This window comes from Haliotis cracherodii, unplaced genomic scaffold (assembly GCF_022045235.1).
Source record: "Haliotis cracherodii isolate W230 unplaced genomic scaffold, xgHalCrac1.p SCAF_3, whole genome shotgun sequence".
Classification (NCBI taxonomy): Eukaryota; Metazoa; Mollusca; class Gastropoda; order Lepetellida; family Haliotidae; genus Haliotis; species Haliotis cracherodii.
Genome location: NW_027266286.1, coordinates 51,816,197 through 51,835,631, shown reverse-complemented (window position 1 = coordinate 51,835,631; position 19,435 = coordinate 51,816,197). Strand labels below are relative to the sequence as shown.

The window sequence follows — 19,435 nt, the reverse complement described above, 5'->3', positions numbered from 1 at the left end:
AGTGGTGTCATGGTATCTTAGCGATATATCTATATCTTAGAAATGAAAAAATGTTGAACCTACTTCACGTTGATGTGTTTCATTTCATTCGCAAGTTAATCTTTTTGTAGCAACAATACTGTTTTCGATATAAATATTTAGTTATTTTTCGGATTAGACATAACACAGAAATGTGTTTCTACCAGCATAATAATTTTACACCTGAGATATAAAAAAGGAATAATAAATACATGTAATTATTAGTTCCGGTTTGAATAGAATCACTTCCGGTTCACCGAAAATATTTATGTGAAATTTGATTACTTGACAACTGACGAATATAAGACTTCTTCTCATGAGTGCAAATTAACTCAGCGACACTGATGATGCAGATATGACTGAATATACTGGTGGATGTAAGTTTGAATAATTCAATCATGACTTAGATTGGTAAGCATTACATATCACATTACACATTATATTTGACAATAAAAATACTAGGCCCTATTTGTCAAAATCAAAGTAAATGATTTTTATCATTATAATATTGCATCGTTTAGAAATTTAAGAAATGTCAAGTAACGTTATCCCAGCAAGGTCCACAGCACAGTCAAAATTCTCTTTTTATTGTGCCCCTGCCTTGTGAACATTGTGTTCATAGTAAATAGTGATATGCCTAATATTGCCTATCTCACCTCTTCCTATCCTCTAAGCATTTACCTGTGAAGATCCGGGGTAGAATAAGTCTTCAGCAACCCATGTTTGCCGTAAAAAGCAACTATGCATGTCGTAAGAGGCAACTAATGGGATAGGGTGGTCAGGCTCGCTGACTTGGTTGATACATGTCATTGATCCCAATTGCTTGGACCGATGTTCATGATGTCAATCACTGGATTGTCTTATCCAGACTCGATTATTTACCGACTGCCGCCATATAGCTGAAATATTGCAGAGTGCTGCGTTTAACAACAAACAAACAAACAAAAACAAAAACAAAATGTAAGCATTTACCAGTAATGATGGAGATACATGTATTAGATTATAATAGTTACTAACATTGCAGTTCATAGGTGTAGCTTACCGGGCTCATTGGCTCATGCTGCGGTTCTTGCTTAACTGATCCCGATCACTGCCTCTTTGATCCTTAGTTTTAGTTGTGTTAGCTTTGGATAATTGTATCCTTAGCGCTTGGATCCCCTTTATGATCATTAGTGTTTTACATATCCCAATGAATAACCCAATATATGCACCTGGATGAACAGACGTATTTGAAAACTGATGAGGAAACAGAATAGAGTTCACAAGAGGGCAAAATGTACAAATTTTAGCAGCTTTTATAGCGGTTTAGAAATTTGCATAATTTAGTCATCTCTGAAATTTGAAAAAACAAAGTTGAATTTAATTCCAAACTTGACAGTTATAAATACTACTTAAGGTAACAACACTTTCTGGTGATTAGTAAAAAATTCTCTTCAAACATCAAGAAAACTTAGTCGCCAGTTTCCTCCCATAGAGACAATATTAATATAGCTAATGTTCTTAATGATTATTTTGAAGGCCAAGTCTCAGTTACAGATATAGATGACGTCATTTATGATAACACATTTTCGTTTAATTTTTTATCCCCTGGAGCTAATATATTTATTTGAGAAAGAATTAGAGAATGTATTATTGTCACTTGACGTATCGAAATCTACTGGCCCCAATATGATACATTATATTAAAAAGACCTCGATCAAAACAACTTGCAAAGTTATTTAATTTATCTCTGTCCCAACATATCTTTCCTGTGTCATGGAAACAGTTGTCAGTAATTCCAATTTATACGAAAAATGATGTCCATGCTTGTTGAAATTATGGACCAGTCGCACTCACAAGTTGAATATCAAATGTCATTGAAAAGTGTATCAAGTGTATCTAGTGGAAATAAATATTGTTTAAAAAATAATACCGGAAAAAAAAACCTTTCTAATCAAACACCTTCTTTACAATCTTTAGCCACCTCTTTATGATGCTTAGGGTTAGTTTTGAGTTATGTTATTGGTCAACCATCTAATTTAACGAATTAATCAATGTAATTTGAGGAATATCTGTATTTGTTTATCAAGTTATGAGTTGCATGAAAAAATTGGCTCCTCTGCATGTGCATTAAGGTTAACAACTGGACACTGATCACTTGGTGAATGATCCTCTTTTTTTGATAGTGCACATGGTTCTGTGGTAAAGTGTTGTCCAAAAATTACACCAGCGAGAGGTTACAGGGGTTAAAACAGGTTCCCGTTTTTGACACGCTGCACTATTTCAACGATCTCAAAAATAGGGCCGATGCCGAATTTGCCTGCTTCTACCTCAGATTGTTCAAACATTATGTCTATTTTCTGTGTGCTCATCCATTCTATTACCATGCCCACCATGCCCACAACTTACGTCACCTTGGTAACAACACTGATGATGACTTCATTTGTTTACTCAGAGAATTAATTCCTGAAAGGCATTTATTGTGTGGAATAGGGCCAAGGACAGCTGGTGCTTTATTACTCAAGCAGGATGTCAGTAATAAAAGGCTAGTTACCAGTCATAATTGTTATTTTGATTATTCACAATGTCAAGATCAAAGGTCGTTTTACACATTCAACAATGTATGCATTGTTGATATTTTTGTAGGATCAACAGAGACAGCAGAAACAGTATATGTATGACATCTAAGAATCACCAGATAGATAAACGTTTCAAACATATCAGCTAATGAAACAGTTTTCACAGCGTCGTTGGTAGCTTTAGTCCACACCCCAAATATGTTTGTTTTGGAAGCTGATTACGGATTATATGATTTCAACACTTTTGCTTGAACATTTGAATACATTCGACAGATATTATGAATTTTTTTCTCCGGGAAATTGACTAAATGTGTCTTGGAAAATTGATATTCGCAACCAAATCACAATTCAATACCTGTCTTGTGTCAGGGCGGTATCAAATGTAAAGGTCAGTTTGAAGGTCATTCACTCATTCAGTATGTAATGTTTATATGGAATGGAGACTTCGAACGTGATTGGATGTCCTTGAAGGTAAAAATAATAACTAAAGAAGGGTCACAACAGCTTCAACTTTTGGGTGACCTCCACATAAGGTCAAGGTATTTAGTGGTCAATGGTTCATAGTTAATGAAATTTCAGAATTATGGATGGAAAATCAAAGGTTTTTGCGATCAGTTAAAATGAATTCAAAGTAACTAACTCAACGCCTATCATATGTCATGATTGTTCCAAATGTCAAGGTCGCTTTGAACGTAATAAACTCATAAATGACTTGTAAATAGTTTAATTCAGGAAATATTGTGAGTATAGTCCGGAAACCATAGCAGGAGGTAATGTCCTCACTTGTGATTGGATGACCTTGGAGGTCAAGGTCACTTAGTGGGAAGTTGATATCCACAAAAACTTGTTTTCAATCTCATTAAAATCAGATCATAGTTCTCGCTACCGTTAAACAAAGATCTGCGGACATCCAATTACAGGTCACATCAGACCGACCTTGCGCAAACTTTGGCCGACCAATGGAATGACTGACAGGAAGTCAACATTAGCCAATCAGAAGACAGCTCTCTCACGCTTTGCGTCACTAATTTCAAATTGGCGACTACACTTCAAAACAAAGTTTGATAAATTCGCAATTAAAAATTTGAAACCTGAAAAAAAGAACATTCTGCATTGGCTTGTAGATGTTCTAGATTGTATGGATTCAGCCGTTATCATTCAGAATACCTGTGTTAAAGTTTTCAAGGTTGCATGATTAGAAATCACATTCTGACTGTCACTTTCATGATCTGGTAAGCGACGCTCTGATTGGTCGTATGTAAGGTTGTTCTGACGTGACCCTAATGGGATGTCCTTAGATCTTTGTTTAGCAGTAGCGAAAACTAAGATCTGAATTTAATGAGATTGAAACTTGTGTATACAAAGTATCTTGAGCATGATCTATGACTGGAATTTAAGGAAAATTTGCAAACAGGGACGTGGTCTTTAGGAAGTTCACAAATGAAAGTGGTGTTATTAAACTGTAAGTGCTTCTTGAAAGTGCTGTGTTATTAAGGAAGCTGGAGGCATAAGTTATTCTGTTTCAAAGTTGTACCGCACTGGGCATGTGTGAGATCAACTGTCACTGATGAGGAAAAGTCAAAATGATTCATGTTTCAGATGGGAAGGTTTTGGGGCATTCTGGAAATGGTTGGGATGGGGCCGCTTCTGTTATTTCATGTCATGCAAACACCTTTCCAGTTATTTATGGGCTCTTTTTCAGAAAGCTTGCTACTGAGAGAGATGAAGCTAGGAATCCATGGCAACCCGACCCCCAGGGCCCAGCAGCGTCAGCTACCTGGGGGAGCATCTCGACCAATGAGTGGCCGCTCAAATAGAAATCCAATAACGGTCAGTTACACCAACAGGAATCTCTAGCACAGGTGGTAGACGGAGGATTACAAAGCACAGAGTTGCTGGATTTTTCCCCACCGATGGGGGCGCCAGGATTTTCGCGATTAAAAATATGTTGTCCCCGACAATGCCTGAAAAATAATGATAAAGTCTTGCAGGGTGTTTTTTAGAAAAATAATATTTAGGCTCACAGTTTTAATTATTTAAATATGTGGTTTTGCGGCTTTAGCTGAAAATATTGTAATCTCCATACAAATATCCATCCACCCATACCCACCCATACCCACCCTTAATCCTTAAGATTTGTTTTTTTACTACTTAAATTACATCAAACCATCTAAATTTGCACAATCTTTAGTATCAGTAATGTGTTTAATTTCTTATGCCAAAAATATGTGACTTTCTATTGAAGGGTGAGGACGAGCCTGACCGTCCAGTTTCCCGAACAGCCGACACCAGCCACATTCGACCACAGAGCCGACCTGATGGGTGAGCTCGTATAATCTGGCAGTCATTTAACATGGCCTGTCTCTTGGCTTGGTTAGCTCATTGTGTGAAAGTACCGAAAACATTAAATGGTAAAGATTCCATAATATATTTTTGTTCTAAAAATCTGAATGAAAGCATTTTTTTGTTATTATTTTGTTACTTTTGTATGTTTTTCACTTCACATTTTTATTATCGTCAGCGAAAGGTGTTATTAAGAGTCTGGATTAAATAAACTGAAACCTCATTTTGAACAAAATCAGTTTCTGTTATGAAGTAGTGAATGGCGACAAGATTGAGCTCTTAATCATCTGCTCCAAACTGAGACTGTGCAGCCTGTTTGTTACCACCATTTAAAATTGGCGACACTGTCTTAGAGACAAGCACAAAGGCCGCAATCTTGGAGTAATACAGGACTCTATGTTACGCCTTGGTAATTGCATCAGTAACGTCTTCAAACAGGCATACTACAATATCAGAAATATTGGCGTTACCAGGAAACACATCAATCAGCCTGCATCTCTCATTCAGGCTTTCATTATACCCCTACTGGATTATTGCAATGCTCTTCTGTATGGGTTGCCAAAGTACCAGATCGCAGAGATTCAGCCTGTTCAACACATAGCTTCCAGAGTGGTAACTGTGCTACAAAGTGCAAACATATTACATTTGTACTCAAGCAACTGCACTGACTCCCTATCACAAAGCGCATCGAATTCAAGCTACTTGTGTTAGTATACAAAGCACGCTATGACATCGGTCCACCTTACAACAGTGAATTGACACAGCTATATCAACCAATAAGATCACCAGGTCTGGTAACAGTCAGCTCCGGTTTGTGCCCCAAACCAGAACTATGTCACTTGGTGACCGATGCTTTGCAAAGGCCGGCTTAACGTTTTTGGAACAACATTCCTGTCAACAAAATGTGCCAAAGATGTCAACCAATTTAAGGGACTGTTAAAAACCTATTTGTTCCCATCCGCCTACAATGCTCACTGAACTCTCTGTTTGAACACCAGACTCATGCAAAAGCGTCTTTGAGCAGATCCAATCAGGAAATTGGCGCTATATAAATTGATATCTGTTATTAGTATTAGTTATATCAAGCACAAGGATTCAAGCCCAGAATTATCCTCTCTTGTCAAGCTTGTGGGTGCTGACTTATAGGGAATGAAACCCTTTGCGATCCAGGTTAGAATTGATCTTCAGCAACCCATGATTGTCGTAAGAAGCGACTTACGAGATCAGGTGATCAGGCTCACAGGCTTGGATGATGGATGTCATCGCATCCCAATTGCGTAGATCGATGCTCATGATGTCAATCACTGGCCTTCATATAGCTGGAATATTGATGAATGCGGTGTTTAACAAGAAACAACCCAAATTATAGGGAATGAGGCAACTATTCAGTGTTGGCAGCTTTGTCGATAGTCTCCAGGACCATGGACATTTCATGGAAATTCAGGTGTGGAGGGTTGCCTGTGATTTACAATAGGTTTTACAAATAAACACCACCAGACATGACACCTGTCCTGAAAAAATGTGTTTGCAAATGTGTAATTGATAGGCTGCGCTTTCTGGGCAAAAAAATAACATGTCTTGAAGCAGTACCTGAAAAGATATCCTGGCTGCAAAAATTCAGGATTTGGCTTATTTGTAGGTTGAGGCTGGACTGGTTCGGTAATTGTGTCAAATTCATCAATTAATCCTGCATATCTCTTCACTCCTCACCTTGAATATATAGTGTTAGGTTTAAAAAGGCAGTAGATGGTTTAGAGTAATGCCCCTTTATTTACAAAAACCTCAAGGATCCCAGGAGCCCCCTTAATTTTGAGCAATGCCTCCTTTTGGGAGCAATTTTAGATATATTTGCACAGTTGTATTGTGACTGACGGTAAAATCTTATACTTGTGTTGACTTTTCAGGGTCCCTGGTCTGAATCTCCGCTACCTTGCTGATGAGGATTCGAAACCGTCAAAACCTATTGACGTGTACGAGTACTCACTGCAAACTCCAAACAGTGCCTCCACTGTCAGGTACTGTGTTGAGAGTTGTCACATTCATGGTTAGATGAATAAAAACAGATTAATGTGTGGTTTATTGTTGTTTACTTCTCTCATCTGAATGGATAGCCAAGAGATGAACAGACTCTGGGTTTTTTTCGAGCCAGAATTTATGTTTGATAGTGGAAAAACCTGCTGTGTACAACATCCTGAAATGCATGTAAAGAATGTGTGATTGTTATTTTATTTCCAATTTTTAAAGAGAAGAGTGTCGGGGATCCGTGATCCAAGAAATAAAAACATGATGGCCTCAACTTAGTTTCTGCTAACAGGACCATTGTTCTCAGCAAAGAGGAAGCTTCTGGAAATTTCATGTGTGATGACTTCCCACCAGCATTACAGCTTACATCAGACATTTCCTTGTGTTTTCTTTCAGCTGGGGCACTGGCAGATCTCAGTATTCACAGAGGCAGATGACAAAACCACCTGTAAGTTGCATCATATAGATGAGAGGAACAATTGATCTCCTTTGTTATAAGGACTTGTATCAGACCCAGGTGTCTAACAATGGATGTATTATTTCTTGTGTGGGTATGATAGAATAGATGTAACATGATTTAAGTGACAATTTGAAGGTACATTTCAAGAATAGTTTCATACCTGGTAACCGTGTTAGCTAAGATATTGTTGAATACTGTTCAAGATGTTATGTTGTTTTGTTCAGTAGACTGTTTGATTGTGTAGATGCCGAAATCCGCCTCCCGTCCTAATGGTGTCCCGGGACTGAGCCTCGAGGAACAGAAGGAAGTCAAGAAGCCGCCATCGGCCAGGAAGGTGCAGAAGGAGGTCAGAATTAATCCTATAGTCCTGTAGTTCCAGTGAGAAATATTAGCATCATTTTTTATCATACCCCTATTGGGGTTTGAATTTGTGCCCAGCACTATGCTTGTCATAGAAGCAAAAAATATATCTGGTGGATTTGCTCGGTGACTGGATGATTGAGTGTCATTTTACCCTGATGACGTGGAACATTCCTCATAATATCAATCACTGGATTGTCTGGTCCAGGTTTGATTACTTAAAGGTTGCCATGAAGTATCTGCAATATTTCCATGATTACTGACTGCAGTGTTATTCAACAAACAATTATTCATAGCTTGAACTTCTGGTAATCTTGACAGGTAGATACAATTCATTTAACAAACTAGGCCATCTTGAGGCTGTGAAGGTGGCTATGATGTTATGTTTTGTTGAAGTTGCATACAGAGTGAAGTCAGGTACCCAAACAGTGTCAAGGTATACCTGCACACGGTGAAGAAAATTGTAAATGGGAAAAGTGTCAGTGTGTTTCATTCCATTAATCACTGGTTAGTCTGGTCCACATCAATAGGTTACACATCACAGCCCTTCCCTTTATAGTAGGGCTGGGACGATACACCAACTGTGCGATACGATACAGATCACGATATGTGGTTCAAAAGATATCTCTTTCATAGACAAGATGGCCAAATGCCTGACACACTGACAATTTACAGTTGGCAGTATCAAGTATGGCACAATGAATGAACATATTTACATTTTCACTACTAATTTTCCATTACTAATTAGTGTTTATGTGACAGTTATTAAAGCAAACATTTAAGTTTGTATGTAGAATCAATATTTTTTACTAAGTGTGTGACTGTGCTCAATACTTACATCGGGAAGTAATAAATCTCACAACTAGTTTATAGTACGAATTAAGAGTCTCCTTATATCATGAGTACACATGCCCAATGAAAAGGCAATGACACTTTCTGATTCCCAGTCCAGACTTTCAGGCTATAAGTGTTATGATACATATAGATACTTGCTAACACGCGCACACATGCTCCCACTCGCTCGCTCGCTCGCTCACTCACTCACTCACTCACTCACTCACTCACTCACTCACTCACTCACTCTTTATATAATTTTTGATCAGATGCTGCAACAGATGCCGTATTATAGTATAGTGTTTTTTAGATCTAAAGATGTGCTTCATGTATTGCTACAGCCTAGTGCGTGGGATGGCCCTGCTGTATCGGAGAACGTCCGTCCCCCCTCAGCCCACCACCAGGAGATGTACAAGCAGTACCAGGACGACATGAAGCAGTCCTACAGGAAACACGTACAGGCTCCGTACCATGTCGGCCAGGTTCGTAGTACACAGATATAACGAACACGGATAGAGAGAACAAAAGGAAACAGCAAACTGTTAAAACATCCCCGATTTATTTCCTACATAATATCATATAAAATGTACGTATATAACGAATTCTCTCCAGCGAACTAAGGGATACAGTGAACTGATATTTGATCACCGACTAGCCCATCTACCACTAATTAGTGATAGTGTATAGCGAACTAAGAAATCTCCCTCAGTGTCAAGTGTCAATCGGCTGTACGCAATCGGCGGTGAATCAACACAATCAACGGTTACGGATGAACCTTGTTTAACTTAAATGAATGTTATGAAATGTTATCAATTTGATGCTATGAAGTGATCACTGCGATTACAAGTCAATGCTTCAGTTACGTGTTTTGTGATTTGTTTTATCCAAGATGGCGGACGTATCCGAGCGAAAACGTGTATAACGAACAACGGATATATAACAAACTGAATTCTCTGGTCCCTTGTAGTTCGTTATATCCATGTTCTACTGTACTAGGAGTTGCTAGTGTCAGTAGGGGGGTGTACAGGAGTTTGCAAGCAATCTCAGTGGATTATCTGAAAACAGAAACCAAGTGGTTAACATAGGACCCAAGTCCTCTATAGCTTGTCATGAGAGACCACTAAATTGGATCACGTGGTCAGGATTGAGTGTCATCGTATCCCAATGGCGTTAGGGGTTGTTCATAATGTCAACCACTGGCTGCTCTGGCCCAGACAGGATTACTTACAGGCCACAGTGAAATAGCTGGAATATTGCTGACAGCAGCGGAGGTTGCTGGGAACCGATTGTAACCCCACTGGGGTGTTATAGATGATATTAACCCTGTGTGTTGTGGCTGTTTGTCATCTGTTGATGATGATGTTCAGGATGAGGTGGAGCGGGCTGTCCAGGCAGTGAAGAAGGCCCACCCCACGTCACCCAAGGTCAATGGTCAGTATATCCAGGCCGATGACGCTGATGACCAAGATGACAACTTGGACGACAGCTGGACAAAACAGAGATACTCCGGCAAACAGCTCATGAAGAAGATGGATGTTGTAAGATATTGTTTCACAATCACTTACATATAATTGTTCAGGAAAAACCAGCATTTCTCCTAAACTCAGGAAACTGTTTGTTTCATACAGGGCGAATTTTGTTTGGCAGATTTTCTTAGATAATAAAAGATTGTAGGTGGGAATTTTTTTTTTGTAAGGAAAGATAGAAATATGTTGAGCTCAGAAATGAAGACGAATAATCCAGAACCCAGGAAATAAAAGGATGCAGCATGTATTAAATGTTTCTCCTGACTGTGCTATACTTGATATATGGATTTGAAAACTTTTCATTCTCAATCAAAATGTTTCACTTCAGTGTCACTGACTTTTTGATAATTTTAGGATGGTTATGGTTGTTAATTTTAAGGAGAATGCTTTCAAACTAGGCTGACCGATTTATGAATATATGATACTCCTTAAACCTTAGTGCACACACACAGCCTTTGGTGTTATTGTTTCAATCATGACTGATTCCTCTCCCTACAGGAAGATCTGCTTGAGTACAACAAGAAACAGAAACTGATAGAGACTGTGCTGGCTGACCAGCTCTCCAGGTGAGTGGGATCAGTGCGTGCTGACCATCTGTCTGGGTTAGTGGGTACAGTGCTGGCTGACCAGCTGTCTGGGTATGTGGGTACAGTGCTGGCTGACCAGCTGTCTGGGTTTGTGGGTACAGTGCTGGCTGACCAGCTGTCTGGGTTAGTGGGTACAGTGCTGGCTGACCAGCTGTCTGGGTATGTGGGTACTGTGCTGGCTGACCAGCTGTCTGGGTATGTGGGCACAGTGCTGGCTGACCAGCTGTCTGGGTTAGTGGGTACAGTGCTGGCTGACCAGCTGTCTAGATTAGTGGGTTCACTGCTGGCTAACCAGCTGTCTGGTTTAGTGGGTACAGTGCTGGCTAACCAGCTGTCTGGGTAAGTGGATACAGTGCTGGCTAACCAGCTGTCTGGGTTAGTGGTGTCACTGCTGGCTAACCAGCTGTTTGGGTTAGTGGGGTCACTGCGGGCTGACCAGTTGTCTGGGTTTAGTAGGTTCACTGCTGGCTAACCAGCTGCCTTGGTTAGTGGGTACAGTGCTGGCTAACCAGCTGTCTGGATTAGAGGGGTCACTGCTGGCTAACTAGCTGTCTGGTTTAGTGGGTACAGTGCTGGCTAACCAGCTGTCTGGGTATGTGGGGTCACTGCTGGCTGACCAGCTGTCTGGGTTAGTGGGTACAGTGCTGGCTGACCAGCTGTCTGGGGTTAGTGGGGTCACTGCTGGCTGACCAGCTGTCTGGGTTAGTGGGTACAGTGCTGGCTAACCAGCTGTCTGGGTTAGTGGGGCATGCTGGCTAACCAGCTGTCTGGGTTAGTGGGTTCACTGCTGGCTGACCAGCTGTCTGGGTAAGTGGGTACAGTGCTGGCTGACCAGCTGTCTGTCACTGCTGGCTGACCAGCTGTCTGGGTTAGTGGGGTCACTGCTGGCTGACCAGCTGTCTTGGTTAGTGGGTACAGTGCTGGCTGACCAGCTGTCTGGGTTAGTGGGGTCACTGCTGGCTGACCAGCTGTCTGGGTTAGTGGGTTCAGTGCTGCCTAACCAGCTGTCTGGGTATGTGGGTACAGTGCTGGCTAACCAGCTGTCTGGGTAAGTTGGGTCACTGCTGGCTGACCAGCCATCCAGGTCAGTTAAATGCAGCAATATTGAACACAATCGGATGACAGTCACGAGATGTATCAGTAATGATCATTCAATCCAGTTTGATGGTGAATGGTATGTTGGTTCCATATCATGATGATATGTTTATGTGTTTGTATTATGTGAAAACTACAAACAGTTTAGGGAAAAAACACCTCCTGATGTGGTACACATAAACTGTTTGATAGTGTTCCATGTTTGTGTGCAGGGCAGTGATCAGTGATCCGGAACAGAATCACCGGAACAAGGCATATGAGCCGAGGCGTGGCCGAGGACAGAACCGCTTTCTACACGACTCCAAGTAAGCGCACATACAGACAGATCCCATTGTTAAGAATTGTCTGAAAGTGGACTAAAACTGGATGGTGTGATGGTGTATCCCACTAAGCTTTGAGCAACATGAAGTTTGTACCTCTTACGTCTTACCACACCACATTGCTGTAGCTGCAGAGCTCTAGGTTGATGGGAATATATATGGGTCAACTATGGGGTTAGTGGGCTCATATATCACTGAAATGGAGGTACAAGAGTTTCTCATTGGCCGTTGTCATTGATCAGCTGTTTTGCTACATCACAACATCAATCCGTGTGAGACCCATGAAGATCCAGGGTAGAATAGATCTTCAGCAACCCATGATTGCCATAAAAAGCGACTATGCTTGTCATAAGAGTTGACTAAGGGGATCGGATGGTCAGTCTCGCTGACTTGGTTGATGCATGTCATCGATCCAAATCGATGCTCATGATATTAATCACTGGATTGTGTAATCCAGACTTGATTATTTACAGACCGCCATCATATAGCTGGAATATTGCTGAGTGCGGCCTTAAACAACAAACCAAACCAATCAATCCGTGTGTACTCATATATGTCTGTCTGCAGAGTGAGCACAAGGGCCACGCCCACAGAGAACCTGCTGTCTAAGAGGGTCCGCTTTCAGGCACGGATCATCACCAGGTATTGACACCAATTTATCTTCTTTGCATTCATGTTGTCATATTCTGCCATGTTATCTTTTGTCTTCTCTATTCTGCTATTGCTTATGATCAGCTGAAACATTTTTTAGTGCCGTCTTTAAACATAATGCAAATATGTTATGTAGAGAGTAGAGAGTGCCAGACCATGTTATGACACTCACTATCACAGAAGGAAGAATGTGGTTTTATCCACAACAAACACGTTTTATTTCTGCATCTATTTTAAAATCTTCCTGTGGGTAAATGTTTTATCATGCACAAGTTACATTATTGAGTCAAGAAAGTTACCTACGCCACTCGTACTTATAGATCCCAGAATCTTGAGTGGGCCTCAAGAATAGCAATTCTTTATTGTGTAGATTTTATTAGTTTTCACAAAGCCCTAAAGCTAAGCACCAAGAAATTTGACCCCTGAAGATGCGGGGTAGAATAGGTCTTCAGCAACCCATGCTTGCCGTAAAAGGCGACTATGCTTGTCTTAAGAGGTGACTAACGGGATCGGATGGTCGGACTCGCTGACTTGGTTGAAGCATGCCATCAGTCCCAATTGCATGGGTCAATGCTCATGATGTCCATCGCTGGATTGTCTGGTCCAGACTCGATTATTTACAGATCACCATCATAGAGCTGAAATATCGCTGAATGTGGCTTAAAACAACAAACAAAACAAAACCAAAAACCAATCAACTTGATATCTTTTCATTACATATCTGTTTTGTAGACTATAAAAATGGAAAATGTCCTCAAAAACAAAGAAGCAAAACATTCACAGATTCAATTCAAAAACTGGATGCACAAAATTAAATATGGTATGTACTGACTGAAAACAGAACTTATGTTTGTGATAAATAAAGAAATGACTTCATAGTTTCTTAGCGTCTTTGTCCGTTCATGACTTGACTGTTTGTTTCCCAGGAACGGCCATGATGCGCTGAGGGAGCTGACCGGCTTCTTCTTCCATGTGGACAACACAATGACCATCTATGAATTCAAACAGTTCGGAAAAAGGTAAATAGTGATTTTTGTTCCCCTGGATTAAAAATATTATGACCCCAGACCAGCAAGGTCACAACTAAGAGTCTTGCGGCATCAAGTCTGTGTGACTACCTAATTCCCATGTGTCTGTAATACCCATGTAAGTTAGCTTTTACAGCAACTTGGGGCTCTGGGGCACCTATTTGTCCAGTGAGGCTTCAGGAGTGTATTGTTCAGGTGCTTAGTTGTTTTTCATTTTTGCCTCTCGACTTGTTTGAATGATTGTGAAGTTATTTAATGTAATTTTCTTTTGTGTGGCAGTGCAAAGGCAATACCCTTCATCAACCGAGGTCACTTTCTCCACTTGAGGGGAGCTCGGAAGGACCAGCCGTACACTCTACTGGATATTTACTCTGTAAGAAGGGACTCAGTTCTCCTGGTGAAAATTATATTTATGAAATTTAAAATACCGTGATACTAAAATTATATTGTGCCTTTGTGTTTAATTTTGCTTGAATTATATCATCATCAGTTGTGTGTGTGTTTTCAAGGGAAGCAACTTACTGATCTCTACATGCGGACAAATGACCATCCCTGCATCAATGAAGGGCAATGAGTTTATCAAGTTCCGTGTCATCAGTGTTGATGAAGATGAAAAGTCGGTCCTACTGTGAGTTCAGATTTCATCCCCCTTGTCTCTTTCGCTGTCAAGTCATGTCAGTAGCACATGAAACACTATTCATCAGGGATGGCATTGTATTTTGCCATATTTATGCAGCGATAAATTTTTAATGTCAATGCTGTTTCGATACAAATGTATGAATATCGATATTAAATTAATAATACACTACCACAGAAACATAAAATTCATAACTTATTTTGCACTATGCATTTCTCCTTTCCATCCTATGTAGAAACATATGTGAACAAAGGTTTTCAGGTTTCAATAACAATTCACCTGAACACATACCAGCATCACCATGGTCTACAACCAAACAGGGAATTACTTTATGCTCTTGTCTTTGTATCATTAGAGATTGATGGCTGAAATTCTATCTCAGGATATGTTTTCACTGTATGACTTTAATTGTAATGCTTGCAAGAAATCAAGTACAATTTATCAGCTGTGACATGTCTTATATATATATATTGATAACAATATTGGATCCATCCCTTGTTTAGTTCTCATGAAAAGTAGCAGTTTGTATCCTGACTGCTAAGTACTGTGGACACAGCTCATTGTCTGACTTTGTTCTACAACAGTGACAGCAGTCGTGGCCAGGAGACATTCGCCCGTCTGCAGTATCCCACTAAACAGGAGTACGAGAACCAGAAGATCCTGGAGTCGGTGCAAGGTGAGGATCTGACAGTAGTGAGCATGTAGGGGAATGCTTTATTATTTTTATATAAAAAAACAACACGTGTGTCAAAATTTGCAGAATGTTGAATGTTCCTGTGGCTACTAGACACCAAAAAAGTTATTGTTAGTGAATGAAGTAGGCTGCAGTCAGCAGCATCACAACTTCCAGGGTATCAAGTGGGGTCAGTAGCGTTGGGGTATGATGGTACACAAACTCAACCAGCCCCATACTCAGCAAGCATGACCTTTGACAATGATTTAGTGGTCTCTATCAACGATCATCAGTATTCTGAGCTTGATGTTTTTCAGACGTCGTCGGAGAGAAGCTGAAGAAGCGTGGCATCAAGACAGTGACGGGCCTGGGTCGGTGGTACCGGAAGCTGGACACAGACGGCAGCGGACTCCTCACTCACCACGAGCTGGAGCAGGGGCTTGTCAAGTACCGCCTGGAACTCCCACAACAGGTGCCGCCATAAAATAGTCTAAATATATGTCACCTGATATGAGTATGTGCTGTTGGATGAGCAAGATAAACTGAAAACTATTGACCTGTTTCAGGCTGTGGCGGGGCGGTCGGGTAGCCTAGTGGTTAAAGCATTCGCACGTCAAGCCGAAGACCCGGGTTTGATTCCCGACATGGGTACAATGTGTGAAACCCATTTCTGGTGTCCCCCGCCGTGATATTGCTGGAATATTGCTAAAAGCGGCGTAAAACCATACTCACTCACTCACTCACACACTCACTCACTCACTCACTCAGGCTGTGGCAGAAAATTGAAATAGTGAAGTGAATTTTGTCAACGAACTTGACTGGATCATTTCAACTAACTACTAATCAAGCATTTGAAATTATATAAACAACTTTGTTTGGTAGAAAGCAAGAGAATCAGCATAAGCACTGAAAAGAATCTGTTTTCGAAAAACAGCTAGCCAGTCAGAATTTGGGCTACTCCCATGCAGATTAGATACAGCTAGCTTTATTCCAATTATTGGACAAGATAACCAGACAACTGCTATATTTGTTGCTGCTGTTTTCAGATCCTGGATGCTGTGATTGAAATCCTGGACCCTGATAATGAAGGCAGAGTTGACTACAGTGACTACATGCATGCCATCATTGGGGAGATGAACGAGTATCGCAAATCTCTTGTCATAAAGGTCAGTCTGCTGCCAATGGTTCATAGTGTACAACACCACCACATGTTGTCTCTCTGCATTCATTCTCTTGTTTGCCCTATAAAACCATGGCCTCATCAGATATATCCTGTCTTTCTACCTTCCAGGCATTTCGTAAGATTGACAGCAGTAAGCGTGGTTTGATCGTGTTGAGTGACATCCGGAAGTTCTTCAATGCATCAGCCAGTGCCCGGGGCCCTCCAGGTCTGTTTCTAGTGTCTCTCTCTCTAGTGTCTCTCTAGTGTCTCTCTCTCTAGTGTCTCTCTAGTGTCTCTCTAGTGTCTCTCTCTCATGTCTCTAACGGTCTAGTGAAATAGATATTTTCAAGCTAATGTGTACAAGCTAGAAAAACAGAGTATGATGTTTCATAAGTCCTAAGATGATAAACCTCCTCCGTGGTGTAGTGGATAGAGAGCGTCTGGAGAATGGAAGGTCAGTGGTTCTAACCTTGGCAGCATCATACCGGAAGATGTTAATAGATGGTAATTGTTGTTGCCATGGCTGGCACTCGGCATTAAGGGATTAAACAAGGACAGGCCGACTCAAAGTCAGTTATAGCAGAACAAGTGATTCATTTGTAACGAATGGTCTTCAAGATCCTGATTCCATCCAAAGGTAGGCAAGTCACAGTTAAGTAGGATTACTGACACCTGCAGGGATACCAGTTCCTTGGGTGGTCCAGTGGTCTAACTTACTGCAATCCTCAACGTAGACTTGCATCCAACTGTGTCTTCAAATCCAGGATTCGCTATGATAATGATCGTAGGTTTGTCAGAGCTGTGGGTTGCACAACAGAGGTAAACATCATAAGTGACTTTCCCCACATTAGTCTGACATGGCTGGATATAACTGAAACACTGTTCAAAGCAGCACTTACACGTGAAGATCCGGGGTAGAAATGGTGTTCAGCAACCCATGCTTGCCGCAAGAGGCGACTATGCTTGTTGTAAGAGGCGACTAACGGGATCAGGGGGTCTGGCTCACTGACGTGGTTGATAGATGTCATCGTATCCCAATTGCTCATGATATCAATCACTGGATTGTCTGGTCCAGACTCGATTATTTACAGACCGCCATCATGTAGGTGGAATATTGCTGAGTGCATCGTTAAACAACAACAACAACAAAAATCAAAGCAGCATTCTGCCCAGGTCTCTCCTCATACATTCTCTCCTCATACATTCTCTCCTCATACATTCTCTCCTCATACATTCCCTCCTCATGCAAGAATATTGTGTTACTGTTTATGTATCATCATCAACGCGTCACGGCTTTGTATACTCTATGTTACTCCATCTCCCGTGGGTTGTTTATATGCTAATGAACTGAGGCCGTTTTTAACTCATGGAAGTTAATTGGGCGCTATTACATGCACACATTTTATGAGAACATTGCCTGCCATTAGAGCAATACGCAGAGTAGATAGCCACAAGGATGTGGCCCTTGTTGCATATGATGTCAAACTAGAAACATTGCTGTCTGTGCAATGTCAGCTGTTTTGTCATTGGTTTGAGCACTCACAGCATCCCACTCAATGAAGCCAGGTCTTTGTTTGAATTGTTGATTGAGGGACTACACATCCTTGCAGCCATAGGTATTCTTAGGTGATGGAGGAACGTAGTGTATACACTGTCATGATGTACTGACAATGTTAATGTTGAGTGAAGACGTTGTTTCCTTCCACTGTGCAGATGCGACTGGGACCTCGGTGATCCAGGCCTTCCTGGAGTCGGTGATGGCTTCACCCAAACAGGAGGAGGTGTCGTATGTGGAGTTTGAGGAGTACTACGAGGGACTTAGCATCGGCTTTGATAGCGAGGAAGACTTCGCCAACATTCTGCGCAACACCTGGACCATATAGACATTCCTACTACTGAAAACATTGTGTTGTATTAGATGATTTTAGTCATAGATGTTAATACATGGTCTTGATATTTATTGTGTCAATCTGATGTTATGAAGATAAAACTGATTGGTCTGTACCAGGGTCTTATTCCACAAACACTATGACTATCATAAACTTCTGTTTAAGTAGGAGAGTTACGATCATATTGGCGGTAAGATGGCTTTGTGGTATGGAGCCCAGATCTTTGTTTTTATTGTACAATTTGATCATTTTGATCAAGGTTTGGGGCGGTCGGGTAGCCTAGTGGTTTAAAGCATTCGCTTGTCACGCCGAAGACCCGATATGGGTACAATGTGTGAAGCCCATTTTTGGTGTCCCCCACCGTGATATTGCTGGAATATTGCTAAAAGCCACGTAAAACCATACTCTCTGACCACTTGATCAAGGTTTGAAAGGCATTCATTCAGTGAAGCCACATCAAATGGATTGCTTAATCAGATGCTCTTTTACAATGAAAAGTATATCATATCTAGAGCAAGTGGCTGTTGTACCTCTCTAATCAAAAAGGCATCCTACCAAGGTTCAAATAACAAGATGAGGCTTTACTTTATTTTACTCTTAATGTCTAACAATGGACTACAATTAAGTCTTTGTAAGGCATTTAGAAGTGATACACATAAGGAAGAGAATTTATGGATATCAACTTCTTTATTATGAGGAACACAACGTTTCGGAGTACAAACTTACTCCTTCATCAAGTGAATAAATGCCATGAAGCAGAGAGCATCTATATGTACATGTGTTCCCAATTATCACTGATTGGTAATAGGTAATAAGCAATGGGCAAACAGGAGGCAGGGGGTAAATAGCACTGATAGGTAATAAGCAATGGGCAAACAGGAGGCAGGGGGTAAATAGCACTGATAGTTCCTGGGAACTGTCAAGGATACTTCCGTGGGTCCGAGTCTGGACAACTGGGAAAACTGACCTACTTGAGCTTGATATCTACAGTCTAGGGACAAGTGCTTTGATAGCATCATAACATTCACATTCTCTGAAGCCCTACACTAATTACAAAAGATGATTTCCTTGTTGAAACGAACTCGATAATTGAGTGAAGAAAATCAGAAATGGACAGTCTGAACTTAGATTATATTTCTCAACATTTATGTTTAAGAGAAGGGCAATGTGAATTAAATATAACATGCATGTTACCACTTATTTTGTTTTAATGATTCAAAGAGTCTGTAATTTTGAGTCCAATGGCATGCACAGTGCATATTATTTTGATCA

At 40.8% G+C, this 19,435-nt stretch overlaps 1 protein-coding gene across 1 annotated transcript; it reads left to right on the top strand.

The window, feature by feature from the left end:
- The first annotated feature begins 283 nt into the window (after nt 1-283).
- Nucleotides 284-18,363, top strand: LOC139474557 (calcyphosin-2-like). Its single transcript, XM_071257619.1, has 19 exons — nt 284-395; nt 4,279-4,406; nt 4,822-4,898; nt 6,824-6,934; nt 7,338-7,389; nt 7,646-7,747; nt 8,937-9,077; nt 9,963-10,133; nt 10,620-10,687; nt 12,016-12,108; nt 12,691-12,765; nt 13,701-13,793; nt 14,082-14,175; nt 14,312-14,430; nt 15,024-15,115; nt 15,430-15,584; nt 16,159-16,278; nt 16,404-16,500; nt 17,988-18,363. The coding sequence occupies exons 2-19, from the start codon at nt 4,299-4,301 to the stop codon at nt 18,155-18,157; spliced, it is 1,938 nt and encodes a 645-aa protein (XP_071113720.1). The 5' UTR covers nt 284-395; nt 4,279-4,298; the 3' UTR covers nt 18,158-18,363.
- The last annotated feature ends 1,072 nt before the right edge of the window (nt 18,364-19,435 follow it).